At 39.5% G+C, this 20,696-nt stretch overlaps 1 protein-coding gene and 1 long non-coding RNA gene across 3 annotated transcripts in view; one reads left to right on the top strand and one right to left on the bottom strand.

Moving 5' to 3' along the window:
• Positions 1–20,696, top strand: part of LOC311010493 — a 315,498-nt gene that overhangs the window by 152,898 nt on the left and 141,904 nt on the right. The gene's annotated exons all lie outside the window — the stretch shown is intronic.
• LOC311010482 (syntaxin-3-like) lies at positions 1,125–11,399 on the bottom strand. Of its 2 annotated transcripts, XM_084004993.1 has the most exons (10): positions 11,068–11,399; positions 10,101–10,175; positions 9,911–10,010; positions 9,736–9,810; positions 9,170–9,240; positions 8,834–8,942; positions 7,964–8,037; positions 6,499–6,633; positions 4,308–4,418; positions 1,125–1,536 (listed from the first exon to the last, which is right to left on the bottom strand). In XM_084004993.1, the coding sequence occupies exons 1-10, from the start codon at positions 11,095–11,097 to the stop codon at positions 1,459–1,461; spliced, it is 858 nt and encodes a 285-aa protein (XP_083861119.1). In that variant the 5' UTR covers positions 11,098–11,399; the 3' UTR covers positions 1,125–1,458. The 2 variants fall into 2 exon arrangements, with proteins under 2 accessions (XP_083861119.1, XP_083861120.1); XM_084004994.1 differs by lacking the exon at positions 11,068–11,399 and having other exon boundaries at positions 10,088–10,161.

The raw sequence follows: 20,696 nt of genomic DNA, 5'->3' as shown, positions 1-20,696 counted from the left end.
ATGTTTTTTTTTCTATTTGTCTCGGTCAATGTCATCATGTTGTGAGAATGTGAGTGTGTTGATCACAAAAACTGCATTTTGTAGGAAGTGGCGCTGTGTGTGTGTGTTGTGGTTTGAAACGATGGCCGAATGAAACGCTCTCATAACGTAACGTTATTTGTTATTAACACTCACCAAACTTTTGTCGACCCCCTTGCTTTGCTTTAGTTGATCCATTTGCCATATTACTGAGAAATGCTGTTCTAGTATAATCCTGGGGGAACGCTGCTTTTGGGCTGAATAAGCTGGATGTATACTTTGTCGTACAACATCCTTGCATGCCTGATTAACAGACAGGCTCATAGCAGAAGTCAGAAGTTATGCGTTTGTGATGCCTGTAGATGGGCTATGTTCGATGCAGTTTCCTTGGCAATATAACACCGTAAGATACATTATGTTAATCTAGTCATACTAGTTAAAGGTATGTATTGTATTATATATTACTTATCTTGTGTGACTGTATAGCGCATAGCAGTGGTTGGTATTTACTGGTGGTGCAGGAAGACATGAACCCCCAAAGACTTTTTTACACAAATATTTATTAACTATGTTAAGCCTAGAACCATTCATTTTATTTGAAATTTACTCTTACTTTTACTTAAAGTAAATTTAAAAGCATGTACTTATGGATACTTAAGTACCTTTAAAAGCAAGTACTTTTTTACTCTTACTCGAGTACCATGTCGACTGAGCTACTTTTACTTGTAACGGAGTAAATTTTGACCAGTAGTATTTGTACTCTTACTCAAGTACTGGGGTCATGTACTCTCCATCTCTGGTGACGACAGTAGCTATGGTGACGAGCTATGGTGACAAAATTGGACTTACAGGACGATTAATTGAAATGGTGGCTAATTGTGAATGGAAAATGGCCTCATTTATATATCTTTTATCCAAAGCGCTTTACAGGAATGACTGACATTCACCCATTCACGCACACATTCACACACCGATGGCAGAGTCAACCACACAGGGCGAAAGCCAGCTCGTCTGGAGCAATTGGGGTGAGGTATCTTGCTCAGGAACACCATGCACTCAGCTAGGAGGAGCCGGGGATCGAACCGGGGATCGAACCGGCAATCTTGTTGAAGTAATGCTTTGTTTAACCAGCTAACATCATGTGGCTCTCAATGATTGATTTCATCTAAATGTCTTTGAGTCTCTTCTTAGCTCTGAGGTCCATTTGGATACAACGTAATGAATTTAAAAATGGGGCACCCTGAGAAGTTTCAGAAAGTTGTCGTAACATATTCAGAAATAACTGATAACAAATATTTACAGCCTCTATTTCTATTTTGAATTAGCTGAAATGACAATAACGTGAGCCCATGCTCTATTTTATGACCATGTGATGGCAGTTCAGCTCTGCCTCATCCATACTGTGTGGACTCGGCTGGTGGGCGGCCTCTTTCCGGTTTTCTATTTGATGAAGCTGTAGAGAAATGATCCGACTATCAAGGCCAAAATCACACAGCAGCAGAAGATCATCATTTGTTTCTGGAGAACAGGAGGGAAAAGGATACAGAGACAGAAAGTAAAATGGTGTTACAATCACTCAAGACAAATCTACATCTCAGCACAGTCAAATTCGAGTCAAGTCCAAGTTGAGGAGGGTCAAGACCAAACCCAGATGATTCAAGACCAAATTTCACCAGTGTTAAAGTCGAGCTTAAATGAAAAATGCCTTTATACACTATGTTGCCAAAATTATTCACTCACCCATCCATATAATTGAAATCAGGTGTTCAATCACTTCCAGGCCACAGGTGTATAAAAGCAAGCACCTAGGCAGACTGTTTTTTAGCGTTGTTTTTGGTGGCCTGTTTTTTTTTTTTTTTATAAATATGTTTATTATTTTTCAAAAGATAGAGAAACAAAGAGAGAAGAAGAACATAGAAAAGAAAGATATAACATACAGAACATAGCACATCCAGAGTTAAGGTATCAGTCCATGGTCATAGTTAGGCAATAAGGCTAATGACAAAAGGGAAACATCTATGAATAAATAAAATAACAAAATGAAGTATATGCAAACTCATATACATCTGTGCACAGTGAAGCGTTAAGTTTGTAGGTCTTGCCCTTTAAGGTATCTCAGTACAGGGTCCCATGTCTTGTCGAATACTTCTCCTCTATCTTCGTTATAAAGCCTCAGTCTCTCAAGATGTAGTGTGTTGGACATTTCTCCCAGCCACAAGTCAAACGTCGGCACAAAGTCCTTTTTCCACATACGCAAAATCAGTTTTTTCGCAATAACCATCCCGAATTGAATAGCCTTCTTCTCGTGTTTGTTGGTAGAAGGTAGTAGACTTGTAGCTCCCAGAATTTGGTGGCCTGTTTTACTTTAGTTTTATTCTAGTCTTTGTCTCAAGCTATCATTTTAGTTTTTATTAGTTTTAGTCACGTTCAGACTATTTTAAGTCTAGTCAAGTTTCAGTCGACTAAAAGTCTGAGCATTTTAGTCTTTTTTTTAGTCAGAATTGTCCATGACTATTTTTGTCTAGTTTTAGTCCCACCCATTTCACAATTCAAACAAGGTTATCTTATATATATATATATATAAATATTAGTAATATATTAATATTACTAATATTAATTAGTAATATTAATATATTAATATGAATTAGTTATTAATTACTTATTTGACTCTTTCTTTCTTCTCTTTCTTATGTAGCAACCGCAACTGTATCTGCATAGTCAGACCTCCATACTCCATGTGGCCTTCAGATTAGCTCAAGAACAGTGCAGAGAGCTTTATGCCTAGAACACCTTTGGGAGGAATTAGAGTGGAGACTGAGAGCCAGGTCTTCCCGTCCAACATCAGTGTGTGACCTCACAAATACACTTCTGGAAGAATGGTCAAAAAGTCCCATAAACACACTCCTAAACCTTGTGGAAACCCTTCCAGAAGAGTTGATGCTGTTATAGTTGCAAAGGGTGGACCGACGTCATATTAAACCCTATGGATTAAGAATGGGATGTCACTTAAGTTCATATGCGAGTCAAGGGAGGTGAGCCAATACTTGGCAATATAGTGTATATTTATATTGTGCAGTTATTTAACAATATATACAGAAAGAATTACAGAATTACAAAAAATAAATATTTCTACATATTTTTCTCTCAAATCTGCCAGTACCAACCAGTGGTACCAACCAGGTTGCGTGCTGAGCGACACAAATTGTCAATTTAATTTGGGTTTAGCAAAACCGTCACAAAAACTTGCGGCATCTCATGGTTGACAGTCGTCTCCGTAAGTAGTTTTTCAATATTTAATACTACATCACCAGCTTTATATTGGCATTACAGTCATATTTCTATTATTACTATGCTACTATTTCAGCTTTATTAATATTATTATTATTATAGTTTGTCCACTGCTCCTGTTATCTTTAGTAGTCATCATTTTCTACTAGTTTTTTCTGCCATTACTGCTCTCAGTAAATGTATCATTTCTGTCATATGGATTGACTATGTTGTATTTTTTGTTGTTTATTCTGTACACCCGACATCTATTGCACTTCTGTCCATCCTGGCAGAGGGATCCTCCTCAGTGTTTCCCTCCCTAAAGGTTTCTTCCCCCTTTTCAGTTTTTTTAGGGAGTTTTGCTTATCCAATGGAGGGACAGAGGATAAACCTTGATTGAATTTTCCCTGAACACACAACCAGTAGATTACATTTTTTTTACTTTTTTACAAACTGCCATGGGACTTATCCGGTTGATTTGGTAATCTTTGTCACTCAGGACATTCCACTGGATTGGAACATGGTTTGGTCAACAAGTAGAAGGCAGGCTGTACATTTAAATGTGTTAATGTGGCTCTACCGCTCAGATGATATCCTCCCTTTCTTTCAGAAGTATAACAAACTGAGTTGTTTCAGTCATGCATTTAATTCTGAGTCATTTAGCTAAAATTAGATTTATAAATATTAGAGAGCATTTTCTTATTTAGGGTAATTTAATATCAAATATAAGATTTCTGATAGAAAGACAGTCTTGCACAATGTTCCACACTTCCCATAGCGTGGGAATATTATTCTACAAAAGTCAACAAATACCAAAGTGGCCTCCGACACAGAAGTATTTCTCATATCACAGGTGAAGGTAACTCCTTGATCTTGGGTTTGTGGACCTCTCTGTTATATTTGCTTAGATGAAACTCCAGCACATCACTCAGTAAATGCATGTCATGTATAATAAGACAATAAGACAAAATATGTCTGTTACCACGTTCATCCACGTCACTGCTGAATTAGTCTGAACCTACCCTGCGAGCCTCCTGCTGGAACTTGGCTGCCTTCTTGGTGTCGGCCACTGCCCTCTCTACAAAGCCCACTGACTGGTCCATGTTGCTCTCAATTCTGTCAATCATGCCGCCCTTGAGGAAGGCAGGACGAGACGGGACAATGGGAGAGGAGAGAACACGACAAGACAGTAACAACTGTTTTTTGTTGTATTGACCTTCTGCAGCAGCAAGAACGTGCTCCATCTCCTTTGTTTGTCTTTTAACTTAATGAGTAACTAAACCCCCAAACCAAGTTTTCAGCTGAAAACCAACGTATCTAGTAATCTGGACTGGTCGAAACTCCACTATTGCAATTTAATTTTTCTATTAGCTGATCTGGAATCAGGTGACATAAATGAAGGCAATTCTGCAAACTGTGGAGAGGGGAGTAGTAGTGAAGAGAGTAGCCCTTACCCTTTCAATTCCCATGTGAATTGCTAATGCTAATCGCTAGCATACACATATCCCCAGGGCTCTCACGTTTTTAACTTAGTTCAGCGTAAGATTTTGGCTAAAGTTACGTGTCCACAGGCAGTGTTATTTCCACGCTTCCCATTCATTGTCTATGTAAGAAGCCGTGCAATGCCTTCCCATCGCAGCGAGTTTTGATAGACGGGTGCCGCCTCTCGCAAGCTCTCGAAAATCTTTTAAACTGACTATTGTCGATCTAAAATAAAGACAGATTCAGCAACTGCATTGCTTATTTCTCGCATATGTGTTTCAGAAAACAATGTTTTCATTTCGCTGAACTATCTCCCTAAAATAAGAGAACATTTTTTCAATTATCCCGGTAATTTGTCTGCGTGAGAAATACTAGATGTGGCGTGTGAACAGGTTGAAATGCGTGTCTCACACCCAATGCATGAGACTTGAGAGCCCTGTATCCCAGCCTTGCATGTAATCTGAAAGTCATAAATGTTTAGAAGAATTTAAACAGGATTTTCATTGTAAATGGAAATACTCACGTACAAGTACTTCAAAATTGTAGCCTATTAATATACATTAAATAACCTTTTTACTCCAGCCAATAAATGGAATAGCAGTTTCAAATGAACTATAAAACAAGTTTGAAGGACACATTTAGATTCTTCAATGATTGAGGCATGTCCACTGACTGTAAATGAGGAGCCAGAGTGCATAAAAAAATATTTCTTATAAAAATGCTGGGTCAGGATCAACCACCTACCAAAACCACAGAGCCTCCTTCCACATAACAAATCCCAATTTAGCCCCTGCTTGTTTTTACTATAGTCAGCAATAGCAACCAGAAGTTAAAAGACAAACAGGAAATGGAACAAATGAACAGGCAAGACTAGTTTGGAGTGGACATCACGTTTACGTCACTGCAGTGGAAGCAAGTTGAAGCTGACGACATCCCCGGAAATCAAAATGTGTTGTTGTGCTGTAAGATGTCAGAATAGGAATGAGAATGATGTTCATTTTTCTAGAGCTCCGGCGTCGAAGACGCCCTTTGATGCATAACACAGACGTTAAACTGTCTGACTGGACTGATGAAATCAAACTGAATTCTGGTCTCTGCAGCTCATTTCATATAATTTTCTCCTGTTTATCACAAACTATGACAAATCAATGGCGTAGTTAATATTGACAAACAAGGAACTAGTATTCTACATGACTATTGGACTGAGACTGGAAATGACTCAATAACAGCAAGAACTATTTTAAGGTGGATATTTTTAATTAAAATAATGTACATTATTCTCTACATATCTCTGTCCCTTGTACCTGTTTAATTGTAAATACCTTTTAATTATTATATATGTTTTTATGTAATTATGTTATCATTTTTAAATTGTCTTAATAATCCCTTTTGGGTTTTTTTTGTTCATCTTTTCTGTTTGTGTTTTTCTTTCTTTTCTAACTTGATCTGTAACCTGTATTAACTGTTGTAGGAGAAAAAAATCTCAAAAACATAACTATCAAAATTCCAACATCAAAATACAACTTAATCCTCTTTATCTCTAATTTTGGAAGCCTATATAGTTACAATATCCATGTAAAAAAGTAGCACTAAATAGACAAGTATACCGTTAAAGCAGCTCTATTAATAATCCCCAGTTTTATTATACTGAGAGTTGTCTTCACAAAGATTTTTCACTTTTTTTGAATCTACATAATGAGTAGTTGTTATTGTGTGTGTATGTGTGTGTACCTGATTTTCGACCAGCATGGCGATATCAACAAACATGTCATGGAGCTCTTTGATGCTGCTTTCCAGCCTCATGATGTCTTTGTGACGAGCCTCTATCTCATTCAGGGCCTGTTGGTTGATCTTGGATTCGGTGATCTGTGTGTGTGTGTGTGTGTGGAACAAAAAAACGTCATCTATTTTTGTTGAGACTGATTCAACCACATATTAATTTAATATATAAATTACCATATGGGAACATAATCTATAATGTCCATGTAGCATTATCCCGTCAATTACCAGCGATTAGTATCTGTGTGACACTGTCTCAACTAGTGTTGTTTTTGGCGGCCTGTTTTACTTTTAGTCTTTGTCTAAAGCTATCATTTTAGTTTTTATCAGTTTTAGTCATGTTCATCCTATTTTTAGTCTAGTCAAGTTTCAGTCGACTAAAAGTCTGAGCATTTTAGTCTTATTTTAGTCAGAATTGTCCATGACTATTTTAGTCTAGTTTTAGTCGACGAAAACTGATGACATTCTAGTCTAGTTTTAGTCAAAGATTGTATTTAGCCAAACCCATTTCATAATTCAAACAAGGTTATCTTATTATATTATTATTACCTTATGCACTCAAGAATACATCCATTCCAGACACAGAAGACGCTCTGATTTTAATTTACAACATATTATTTTACTAACCAAAAATGTTATCGTCACACGACCAGCATTTTCGCATCTCGTCTTGTTTTCCTCTAATAAAGGATAAAGGTTCGTTGACGACAATATTTAGTCATAATTTTCATTAACGAAAGCAACACTACCCAGATACACATTTAATACAGTATAACTGTCAAAAAATAATGCCAATAAATATTACTAATATTTATTGGCATTATTTTATACTTTATATTTGTATACTTATTTGACTCTCTTTCTCTTATAAAGTGCAGCTGTATAACTTCCCGAGGGATTATTTAAGTATTCTGATTCTGATTTCCACAGATATTTATGAACAAGTATAAATAAATGCGAATGAGGTCGCAAACTACAAATAGCCTACAGATCGCGTCTAACAGGATGGAACTTTTTCTATGACTTCCTGTCAAATCTTCGAAGGCCGATGGAAACTGTCCGACTGGAGCGCAGCGTTTAGGCTCCGCCTCCTGCTGCTCCGCTGATCTCGTCTGCTTTCCAGGCGAAGCGCAGTTCATCTCGAACGAGCAGACTGATAATAACGCGACTTAACGAGACGAAACAACGTTACAACATTTCGTCAACGAAAATGAAGACATATTTTAGCATAGTTTTTATTTTGTAAACCACATTAAGTCTCGTTTTTATTCGTCTACAATATTGCATTATATATTTAATTATCGTTATCGTCACATGACTAGCATTTTCATTGCGTCTCGTCTCGTTTTCCTGGATCCTGGATCTGTATATCTTATACATATGTATAAGATATACAGATCCACACTCTCAGTCTTACCCCGGCACTGAAGACAGCTGAGTTGCCTCCCTCCAGCATCTCTTCCAGTTCCTCGTCAGTTGTTGCTTTCCCCGCTGTGATGAACAGAAAGAACAGTGATACATGTGTTTTACATAAATACCTGCTAACAGACTTAAATACATAAGGTAGAGAGAAACAATGACATACTACGGGTCACAGAGGCCACAAAGCCTGGTGTCTGGTGAACCCAGTCTTAAGGCCTTTGCGCGTTGAGTTTGTTTATTTTCGTCCGAAATATTTGCATGTTATAAATTAAAATTAAATTAAACTACCTCATATTGTGTCAAGTTTTCGGAACAGGTTTGATTTTCTGAGTTTTTTTCGCATCTGTCAAAAAGCGTTTTGAGTATTTTTTGACCATTCAGAGCAGACAAGCTCATCCACCTCGTGGCTCAAAGCAAGGCACAGTATGACAAACAGTCCAAAGACTATACAGATGCAGAGATGAAGGACAGCTTGAGAGTTACAGAGCCATCCTGAACCGATCGGGATAATTGAGCAACTGTAATTGTAGACTGTACAGCCTGTTTACGTGGCCTACATATATCCTAGTAAAATATAAAACATGAATGCTATTTCAGAACACTGCAACAATGACTGGACACAGGACTTCCAACAGGAGACTGATCTTTTTGGTTTGTTTCACTTTCATGGTAATTTTCAGCCAAACCATGACCAAGTAGTTTTGTTTGTGTTTCAAACAACAACCAAAAATTGTTTCCCCTGGAACAGCAGCCACACCAGCACCCTAGTTACGCATTTCTGCTCAACTCAACATCCAAAACATGTTTGTTTCAATGATCACTGTAAGTGTCTGCTTGTAGCAGGTAAGAATCATCTGTGACTCACTGATCTCCAGCTGTCGTGCGATTCGTCCTTTGCTCTTATCTCTGAAGTCAACTTGAGCCTCGTTGTATTTCGTCATCACCTCTACAAACTTCTTGGCCAGGATAGCATGCTGGGAATGAGAATGGAGATGCCTAATTAAACATACAAATATCCTTTACAAGTATTACTTGTAGCTAGCAAAAAAAGAAACAGTATTGGTCCAATAAATATGGATATTACACAGAAAGAAAGGAATATTTAGGTGTCTCTCACACGTGTAAACATAACCCCCTTTTCACTTTGAGCCGTGGTTCTGTAATACACTGCATATGTTGTTGTTATTTAATATTGTTTGACCTGTGATTTGCGTATCCTGAGGTCGGCTGAGGCCCTCTCATCTGTGTTTGACTCAAGCTGGCGCTCGATACCTGATGCACACACACACACACACACACACACACACACACACACACACACACACACACACACACACAGGACAACAAATACCGTTCTGTTGTTGTGAAGGAGACTGTCCACAGATACTGAAAACTGTACTGTACATCTTCTCAAGCATGAATTAGTTTGCCTCCGTTGACTACTGTACATATTTATCTGAAATAAAGTTCCGTGACTTAACTTCTCCCTCAACTGAGTTTCATATACAATACATGTTTAGCATTTAAGTATCACTTCACTGGAAACACAAACACATTTCTCACATTTCCCACTTAACCTAAGTGGTAACTAACCTTGCAGAGGTTTTCAGTCTATGTTTAACCTCTGTCGCCATGACAACAATATGGAGCTGGAGGAAACTTTCTGGATGATTCACACACTTGATTAACACTTTAATCTGTTTTTTGATTGGGAACAACTTCCAGTCTAAAAAGCCTGAAAAGAAACGAACGAGAACAAATACTGACTCTTAAGTTTGTTTCTTGCGTTGTTGGCCGACTTCTTGATCTCATTGGTGAGGGCTTCAACGTCATCTTGTGTTTCTGAAAGAGAGAATGAAATTGGAGGGAGATCAAGAATCAACAAGAACTAAAAGAAGGCAACAGATCTGAAGCTTAATGTGTGTGTGTGTGTGTGTGTTACTCTGGTCAGATGTGGGGGCCGACAAGATGGTGGAGTAGAGTTTTTTTATTTCTGCGACGCTCTCGTCAATCTTGTCAATGCTGCTACGGATATCTTCAATCTGAAAGGCAGAAACACACAGTAATTAAGGAAAAGATACATTTTATTTTTGGAAATGTAAGGAATAGACAGACGGACATGAATAGAAGACCTGATTAAAGAAATCATCCATAAAATCCACTTTCTCCATAGGAATCTCGACATCATCACCTCCGCCGTCACTCTTCTGTTCAACACACACACAAATTGTGGTCAATACTGAATCTGAGGATTAAATAAGTAGCCAAGAATAACTACAGCTCACTTAGTAATTACTTTTAATATCATTAAATATAGAAAACGTATCAGTTGTACAGCACCAAAAAAAAAAACATTATTTTTTAAAAAGTGGTTTTGAATAATGAGGGGACGGATACAGGATTTTATCATGGCTCGCAATGAAAAAGTGTTTGTGAGTTTCCATTATCGGGATAATAGTGAATATCGTCATGAGTGACTTGAAAAAGAAGTCTCACTCACTATACTATCATGGTAGACAAGTGAAAATATATATAATTGTAATGATTTGGCCAGGATAATTGTGACATTACATTTTGATGTCAACAACAAGGCTCATGAGGAATATTCTTTATTTTAGAATAAACTAGAATTTGTCTTGAGAATATTCTAATTAAATACACTGAAAAATAAAATAATAATTTAATTAATTTGCTTATTCAAACACTATATATGGACTAAATTTCGTGATGATGTCTGAGTTAAAGGGGACAGTGTGTAACATTTAGAGGGCTCTACTGGCAGAAATAGATTTGAAATGGTTTTCTTTCTGTTTTAACTTGGTTTATTTACATATGTTCACATAATACACTTAATATGTCATTGGTTATTTCGAGCACGGTTTGATAGTGAAATAATTCAGTTTTTTGGTGATGTTAGCTAAATGCCATGAATGCTAACAAACTGAACTTTAACTGTCATTCACATACAGTATGTGTCGGTACAGTAGCGTTAGCATGCTAGCAGTAGGCTAACTGCCATTCATATGACAGGCAGGTACACAAGGGCCCATGCTAACAACAGGTGCTACGACAACAGCTACACCAACAAACTGTGCCTACCTCTTTCAGCTGCGCCAGTCGGTCCTTCATCTTAACAAGTATGTGGTTCAAATAACAAATAAACAGACGAATAGATTAAAAGCGAAGAGATACCTTCACCAGTCTCGGACAACAATGCCTTCCCTATCCTACAGGCTATTAAAATGGCCTCCAAATTAGCCTAGTGGAAATGATCAGCTAATTAAATTAATCCAGCAGCTAGGACCGGGAAGAGAATCCCGTGAAGGAGACAAAAGTGACGAGTTAGGACGAGGAATACATCTAAAGTTTACATGAAGAGAAGCTCTGGGTTGTTGGGATGTTCCTCTCTGAGACAATAACCTGAGGTCTCGCTAAACCTCTATCCTCTCAGAACGGATTAGGTGTTAAGGACGATAAACCCCCCCCCCCCCCCCACACACACACACACACACACACACACACACACAGACTAGCTGCTGGTGCTTTAGGGTTTAATGGTCTCTTTCTATATTCATGGACAGTACGTCTTACTATTTAAAATATGATTAATATATAATTATAAATGTGTTCATTATCTGCAGTACAATTCCCAACATGTATTTTTCCCAGCATACTGGAAAAGGCAATACTAATATATTTCAATTAAAAAGCACACACTCAATTAAAAATAATGAAAAACAGACACGTTAAAACAGATAGGCAATGTAACGATCAATAGGCTACATATAAAAATAATCATATATTGAATACTTGTACTTGAATGTAAAAGAAGTTATTGCACTTATGGATATTAATATTTTCCTTTGGCTCAGCAGATGTCACCGCCCCATTTGGAGGTTCAGGTGGTCCGCGGACAGAAACTGCTCCTACATTTTGATTGTGAGGCTTGTAAATGCTGCTGTAGCGCCCTCCTGAGGGCAGCAGGCTGACCAGCTGGTGTCCAGGCTGGGTGTGGGACGAGTACAGTAAGTTTACTCACAATGACGAGGAATTGGGTATTTTAAATGTGTACACACTGTATGAATGCCATCAGAATGAGGAAGAATATCGAAATAATTTTGAATTTGAACTAATTTGGTGTAAAATTAACAGTGTACACACATGTAGCAAACTCAATATACATTCTAATAGTCTTGCAGAGCAGTTGGGGGGCAGCATTATTTAAGCATTTAAAAACCAGTTTGACAGTCTGCAATGAAATTAAATTGGCAAAACTTAAAATCTTATATTTGTCCAGAATTTTGCAATGATGATATCTTATTCTCTTCTTGTCCAAGACTTTCAAGGCTCGATTATATAGACACTCTATGGTCTTAATTGATGACTGGTGAGCCTGGGACCATGTGGTCAAGCCATTATATATGTGAGAGAATCTTGGAATTCATGAAAACAAAAGCACAGTTAAGAGTTATACAGTTTCTTATCATCTTAAAACAGCCTAAATTTGCCTTAAGGGTCTTACACACTTTTTTAATTACTTTTAAAATTCAACTGATAGTCAATGATTATGCCCGAAAACTTCACTTCAGAAACTTGTTCAATGAGCTCCTCATTAATTTTTATATTCAGGTTTGTTAGAGGTAGCTTTTTTATGGAGAAGCAGAGAGTTTGTCTTTTTAGTGTGTTGGGACCTAACCGTTAGGACTACAGAATGCGGCCAGACAATGGGACAAAGGAGATAAAAAACTACAACCACCATTTTAATGTCACCTCCACCTGGTCACGGGATCTGACGTCACACAGCTGGCGCTCTATTGGCTGGCGACTGCATGGGACTCCAGGGGGTCCCCCGGACCAGCCGTGAGCTATAAATCCCGCGGCCACCAGAAAAACACTCTCTCTCCAAAGTAACTCGCGTTACGCCAGGAGGTGAAGATTACGTCTGCAGCGTTTCCCTTTGTCCTAGGCCGCAGTTTTTCCCCCAAACTCGCTGGACGAGCAACAGACTGTTTTCCCCTCTTTTTCTCTACTCGTTTTATTTTTCTTTTGTTTATCATTTTGGATCCCGAGGATACCACCGCGACAGCGCGACTCTCCCGTTCCCCGCGGTAAGAAGAAAAACTTTCTTCGTCCCAGCTGCCAGCAGAACGGATAACTCGACCCGTCTTTGTCTGAAATCAGCTGACTAAATCGCTGAGCCCCGCGATTGTTCATCATTTCCCTGCAGAAGGAAGAATAACTAACGGTTTTCTTCAACCAATTGGATCCGGCGCTGAAAGAGCGCCCCACGAACTACTGTCCGTTGCCGGCGTCAAGGAACGCCATCGCCGCACGGGACGAAACCCTCACATCGACGCATCTCACATCGACAAAGTAAGAGGCTATTTGTCTGGGCAGAAGCAGAGATTCGATAGTGTAGGAAATGCTTGTAATTCTTGTTAATGTGTTTTAAGTTCTGATCGCGGATCGCCGAGTCCGTTTGTTCATGTGCTGCTGTAGGCCTATGTGAATGCTGATCGTGTACCCACGCAGCTGGGTTGATTTCTGTAACAGTGTTTTCGACTAACCTCCGCCATATTCGCGAGCTCAGAAAGCCTCTACTATCAGTTAAAAGACCGGTCTCGCGGAATAAACGCCAGTTCATTCACGCGAGCCCGTGTGATAGCGGCACGCTTTCTGTCCCTCCGAATATCGCTCGCGCATCCTCTCTCTCTTTGTTTGTGTCCCGCTAACACACATACACGCCGCACACACGTGTCCTAAGCCAGCTGTTCCCGGCGGACGCTAGGGACATAGCTACATCTGGTGGCTACATACGGCCATCTCTCTCTCTCTCTCTCTCTCGCTACTCCATCGGACCTCAGTGGCTCCGCCCCTGAACGCTGCGAGGAATAGCTCCATCTGGTGGCCGCCCATAGCCATCTCTACCTCTCTCTCTCTCTCGACACGCACGCACGCACACACACGCACACGCACTTGCACACACACGCACGTACACACATACGCACACACACACTCCACGTGTGTATCTCCCTTTGTTTAAGCTTAGCTTTGTGTGTTAGGTAGTTAGGTAATGAGGCTTTGTTAATTGCAGTGTTATTGATTGTGATCATTATTACTGATTTTGATAAATCTTATTATATTATAACTAGCTGTCTCTTGTGCTTGTTGTGTATATGTCACTGGATAACAGCAGGTTGTGAAGGCTAGTGCTTGAATTTCACGCCTTCTTAATTGTTAGATTGTTTTTATGCTTCCATGCCAATGATCACGATGATTGGCATGTGAGTATAAAACCTTTATATTGAGACTGAATACAGTTTTAGGTTATCTTTTCCCTGATCCCAGGGTGGTGCCCCGTTTATTCATGATTATATCATGATAATATATTAAATACAATTATTAATACCGATAATCATATTGATATTAATAATTAACTGTTGATAACCAAATCTGCTCCTGCTACAACCCCAACAAGTGTTTAAGGTTAAGCAAGACGATGCTAGCCAAGATGCTATTTTGTCTAAATTAGCATTTAGTTTCTCAGCCACTAGAGTACAGGTCTTACCAGATGCATATATGACTGTGATGCCTCTCAAGAATGATTTGTTTGCACATCTTCTTAAATTGATTTATTTGGAATTTATTTAGAGTAAAATTATAACCCCCCTCTCTGTCTGAGAACATCTCTTGTATGTTGCAGTACATAGTTTGTTGCTTGATATATTGTTTGTGCAGACTTAAATTCGACTTCAGTTATGTCAATATTATAATTTTATATTACCCAGCAAAGTGCTTCTGCTGACAGATACTGTGCATGAGTGAGACATGGCACACTGTGACTGTTTTATTAGAGGCATGGCTTTGTTGGGGTGTATGAGCGGTCTGTTTGAGGCACCAACGACTGATCATATCTGTTGCCCTGCCAATACATGTTGAACCTGTGCGGTCCAGAAATGGAAATAGTGTCAACAGAGAATGACTGCACTGGTCAGCCCTCACAATGAAGACATCTTATGCTCATACAGATAAATCCTTGAGCAATGTGTTGTTATATTAAGTTCTTTGTATGAAGGCAGTAAGCACTACAAGCATAAAAAAGACACATGACACAAGGCCTGGCTGGAATAATGTAGCTGAAGCCTGTGGAGCCACTAGTCATGGACTATGGCAGGTCAACCGGTTCTCACTGCCAAGGCGTCAACTGATGCAGCTTGGTCAGTGCTCCTTGCCGTCTGAAGCTCATCCAGGGTGTGTTTATGATGCACACACCCGCTGCATCACGGAAAGAGATGCTGTCATAGGATAAAGAGAGAGGTAGTCCACACACAGCAGGGCAGGGGGGAGATGGACGGCTCAAACAGACAATGAACTGTCATCCAGGAGGCCGCACACTGGGTGAAACTGAAAGTAAACATTGATGTTTCATCACATCAGCCGTAACGTGAATGGTAACTGTCGATAATCATCTGAAACGATTCCTAAACCCTGTTATTGTCAATCTAAAGTCATCCTTCCTCTGAATGCTCTCGCTCATTTTTTCCTTGAGGCTGTGATGATCCTAGAGGTCACAACAGGTCATTTTATACAGTGACGTCAAGTTTCCGAAATGGAATGGCTGCTGTGGGGACTGACTGAAATGGAGCTCATTGGATCCACAAGAGTCTCAGCTTTCCAGTTAAAGTCACTTGCAATGGGGGGAGGGGGGGGGGGCAAGTGAGCCCTGGATCCACCCTGCAAAGTGAGCCCTGGATCCACCCTGCCAAGGACATCTAAAATGAAACGTCAAGTTTCAAAACATTTGTAGCGAATCTAGTGTCTGAGATTCTCACATAGTCCAACTTATCTCAATGGAGATATGTGAATACTTCAAGTAATCCAGCAGATTTAGCTTCAAGAGGAGCGAAAGTGGAGTCTTTTTTGAAGGCAGATGCTTGGGTGTTAGGGCCTTAGTTTCTTGTCGAGTCTGAAGTGAAGTGGCCAGTCAATTCTGATGTCTCTGGACAGGTATCAGGAGAAGATCCAGAGATCAGGACGATTGTGTCTGTGAATGCAATCCAAGCTGAGGGGCCGACAGACTCAATCAAGCGGTTCATCAGTCACTTTTCCTCTTCGTTTGAAGAGGATGTTTGCTTGGCTCCTCAGATTAAAGACTTTGCCGTTGGGTCTGAGTCGAAAGAGGAAGTAATTGAAGGCATGTCCCACTCACTCTGGCCTGGATAAAGAGCAGCTCGAAGAAAGGGTTCATAAAGAGATGGAGAGTGTTAAGCCTAGTTCTACTATGGGTTCTCTTTCTGTTGAGGAGTTTGACAAGGAAGAAGCTGCAATTATCTGTTTTTGTCAATGCAAGAGGTTTCCAGAGGAGATAGCTAGTTTGCATAAAGGAGACCGTGTGAAAAGGACTAGTCATCTCTACAAGCTTAATCCCATACTAGAGGATGGTGTGTTAAGAGTTGGTGGCAGGCTTGGTAGAGCAGCCATGCCAGATGAAGCAAGACATCCTGCTATATTAGCCAGGGATTTTCATGTTTCTGAGCTTGTTCTTCATCATCTACATCTACGGTGGACGTAACCAAATGCTTTCCAAGCTACGCCAAAGATATTGGATTCTAGGTGCTAGTGTTGCTATCAGGAACACTTTATCAAGGTGCGTGTGTTGTAGATTACATGCAGCGCCAGGACATGAAAGGATGGCCAATCTTCCTCAGAATAGAGTTTCTCCCGATGAACCTCCGTTCACCGGAGTCGGAGTTGATTGCTTTGGGCCTGTTGAGGTTAAGCAAGGAAGGGTAACAGTAAAGCGATATGGAGTTATCTTTACATGCCTAGCAGTAAGTGCTGTGCATCTTGAAGTAGTGGCATCTTTAGACATGGATTCCTTTGTTAAAGCCCTCAGATGTTTTTTGGCAAGACGTGGTCAGGTCATAAAGTCAGTCGAGGAACTGACTCAAGGTATCTTAATTGGAACTGTGCCATCTATTCCCATTGACCATGCTAAACCTGTCTTTGAAATAAAGGAAATATCTGAATTAGAGGTGAAAAAAATGATAACCTTCTTGAGGAACTCAAAAGCAAAGGATTCGTATGGGTTGGGTACCACATTTTTAAAATCACATAGGGACGCCCTTGCTTGCCCCATTGCACATCTGATCAACCTATCAGTTAGGCAAAGTACTTTTCCAAGCACCTGGAAAATAGCAGTGGTATCTCCGATCCATAAGTCTGGTGATAAAACAATGGTGTCAAATTATAGGCCCATTAGTGTCCTTTCAGTGATATCCAAGGTGTCAGAAAAATGGGTAGCAGAACAACTAAAATCACATCTAAATTTGGACCACAACCCCTTACACCCAATGCAATTTGGTTTTCGCATAAACCACTCTACAGAGACAGCAAACTGCTTCTTCCTTGAAAACATCAAGTCAAAATTAGATGGGGGTGGTGTAGTAGGTGCAGTGTTTTTGGACCTTAAGAAGGCTTTTGACACTGTCAATCACCAGATACTTTTAGCAAAATTATCTAATTTTAATTTCTAAGCCGATGCCATAAAATGGATGGAGTCATACTTAACTAACAGGAAACAAAGTGTACACATTGGTAATTCTTATTCCTCATACCTTGACTGTAATATTGGTGTACCCCAGGGGTCAGTATTGGGCCCTATTTTGTTTAGCCTGTACATTAATGACTTACCTTCAGTCTGTCCATCTGTGAATATACAAATGTATGCAGATGATACAGTTCTCTATGTGCATGCAAAAAGCAAACAACAGGCTGCATCTAAACTAACTGAAGCATTGGTCCACGTTTCTGATTGGCTAAAAAGGTCACGTCTACATCTGAACATTAACAAAACAGTCTGTATGTTCTTCTCTCAGAAAACTAGTGCACAGCAAGCTAATGTTTTTATTGAAGGCCAGGAACTCTTGGTTGTGCCTGATTTTAAATACCTTGGTATCATTTTAGATTCTTATTTAACTTTTAAAAAACATGTTAAAAAGGTGGCTAATACGATCAGATTTAACCTGGCTAATTTTAAACACATAAGGCCATGTCTAACAACAGAGGCAGCCAAACTCTTTATGCATGCCATGATCTTTTCTCACATACCATACTGTTTCACAAGCTGGTCCCAAGCAAACATGACAACTTGAAACCAATAGAAGCCCTCTATAAGCAAACCTTAAAAACATTAGATCAAAAACAGTTATCACCACTGCAATATTATAAATAAGTACAACTTATTTAATTTAGAAAGTTTTTTACATTATCTGGATGCCTGTCTCATTTTTAAAATATTACATGGGCTGGCACCTCCACCGCTGGGTGAGTTTATACAGCAGAAAAACAGCAGTGGCAGGGCAACTAGGGCAGTTACCAGGGGAGACTGTGTTATACAGTATAGACGTAGCAAGTTTGGCCAAACAATCTTCTCAGTACGGGCCGCAAATTACTGGAACTGCCTTCCTACTGAACTTAGAGAAAGCACCAGCTATCTATCATTTAAAATAAAACTTAAGAGATGGATTAAAAACAACCAAAACTGCAATCATCAATAACTGACCTACTTGTGCTGCACTTCTTTGTATTGCACTTATTTATTTATTTTTTTCATGTTTTTTTTCTCTCTCTCTCTCTCTCTCTCTCTCTCTCTCTCTCTCTCTCTCTCTCTCTCTCTCTCTTTTTTCTTTTTTGCTTTCTATCCTTCTTGCATTTTTTTTTTCTCACTAATGTAATGTGATGATGTGTTGACCTGCCAAGGGACTACAGACGAAAATTAGCTTTTTTGCTAACTCTGGCATTTTTACATTTTGAGTGTTAACTGAAAATGTCAATTGATGTGCATTGTCCCTTTTAAATAAACAAATAAATAAAATAAATAGGTGTTGGAGTTGCATTCTGACAATGGTACAAACTTTGTTGGAGCAGAGTGCAAGTTAAGGGAAGCAATAGGAAAATGGAATGCTCAGATCAACGACGCTCTCCTACAGAAGGGGATTAAGTGGAATTTGAATGCCCCCCTCTGGGTCACACCATGGTGGAGTGTAGGAGCGTTTGATACGGTCTGTGAGTGCAGGGCCGGCTCAGAGCAGGGATCAGTGGTCAGGTCACAGACAGGTGATGGTTTTGTTATTTACGAGATGAAAAGGCCGTCCAAGCCCTCGGGTGCGCAGAACCGTTTTGTGTGACGTTTTATTTGTGCTAGCTTGCTAGCACATATTTCTGCTTGCTAGCTACATCGTGTTTAATGATAAATGTGCACTGCATCGGCGCTGTTTATGTTTGTGATGAGTTTTCATTAGTTTTCTTCTACACATCATCTCTGCCTGCCTATATGTCCAGTCTGATTTGGTATTTTATTTCAGTTTCATCACGTCATCATTATGTTTGGTCGAGTTGAAAATTAATTTTACCATAGTCAACACTAGTATATTAACAACTGTGTGCCCACTGACACAGTTGCTGCTGCTGGTGCTTAGTTCTACTACTGTCTTATCACGTTTGATATTTTGTACTGAAATTCAGTAGCCAAGTGATGAAAATGCAAGCTGCAGCAGGTTATTATTATTTTTTTCTTATTATTACTTGTTTTTGCTTGTAATGTAATACATTTACTCTGTCTGTCTAGATGCACTCAGAAAATATTTACAGACACCTCAAACAGCTTCTGGAGAGGGGCCTTCTGATCACACATCCACAGGAACACCACTCTCTGAAGCATGTAAGTTTATCCAATTGTTTGTGGTCTCTGACACACTACTATGTTATTGTTGTTGTTACTGAATGGTACAACCTTGTTAGTTATGCCAGTAAATATAATTTTTAGTCAATTAAAATTAAGTGAGATTGACACAACAAACTTAATGCAGTGGTGTGACAGTATGGATGTGCTCTGTTTGAATACAGCTACAAGTCAGGCATCATGCAGCAGCAGCAGCACTACCACATCAACCATACCACCCACCTTTGCAAGTCAGCATGAAGCAGGTGAGTTCTGTAATTAAATGTTGCAGTCACATCATTGAACAATACAACTGTTATTCCTAATTCATGCTTAAGATGTATTTATTGCCTGATGTCCTGTAATTTGTAATTTGTGTTAGCCCGTCAACATAAAATATTTAAAATGAGCTCATCGGTTGCATTGGTGGAAAGATTGTTGAGGCAATGGTCAAAGAAATTGGACAGAACAAATACTTTTCAATAATTTTGGATTGCACCCCTGATTTAAGCCATAAAGAGCAACTATCTGTCATCATTCGTCATATTGCAGTTGCAAAAGAGCATTTTATGGGGTTCCTTGAGGCAGAGGAGTCCACAGGAGACTGGAAGAGCTTGGCATCCCATTTGAAGACTGTAGAGGGCAGTCTTATGATAATGGAGCAAATATCAAAGGGAAGAAGAAAGGAGTCCAGGCCAGGCTTCTTGAAAAAAACCCAAGGGCTCTATTTGTGCCATGTGGAGCACACACAGTGAATCTGGTGGTGGCTGATGCAGCAAAAAGCTCTGCAGATGCCACTTGCTACTTTGGCTACCTGCAGAAGCTGTTCACACTTTTTTCTGCCTCCACTCAGCGATGGTCCATTTGAAAAAAACAGACACCACAACCCTGAAATCCTGGTCAGATACCAGATGGGAGAGTCGAATCAACAGTGTAGAGGCCGTTAGATACCAGGCTGCAGAAGTCAGAGATGCACTCATAGAGGTGAGGGACAACGCCACAGACC

The sequence above is a fragment of the Eutrigla gurnardus genome (assembly GCF_963514095.1).
Source record: "Eutrigla gurnardus genome assembly, chromosome: 3".
Classification (NCBI taxonomy): Eukaryota; Metazoa; Chordata; class Actinopteri; order Perciformes; family Triglidae; genus Eutrigla; species Eutrigla gurnardus.
Note: the sequence above shows the minus strand (reverse complement) of the source record. Positions and strands in the feature narration are given on the sequence as shown.

Bases quoted from the DNA above. Each gene is read 5' to 3' on its own strand.
- LOC311010482 (XM_084004993.1), bottom strand. From the start codon at position 11,097: ATGAAGGACCGACTGGCGCAGCTGAAAGAG. The intron at 9,241-9,735 runs GTCAGTATTTGT...TGTGTGCATCAG, and splicing joins CGCAAGAAACAAACTTAAGA to GTATCGAGCGCCAGCTTGAG. The intron at 8,943-9,169 runs GTCAAACAATAT...TCTCATTCCCAG, and splicing joins TCAGGATACGCAAATCACAG to CATGCTATCCTGGCCAAGAA.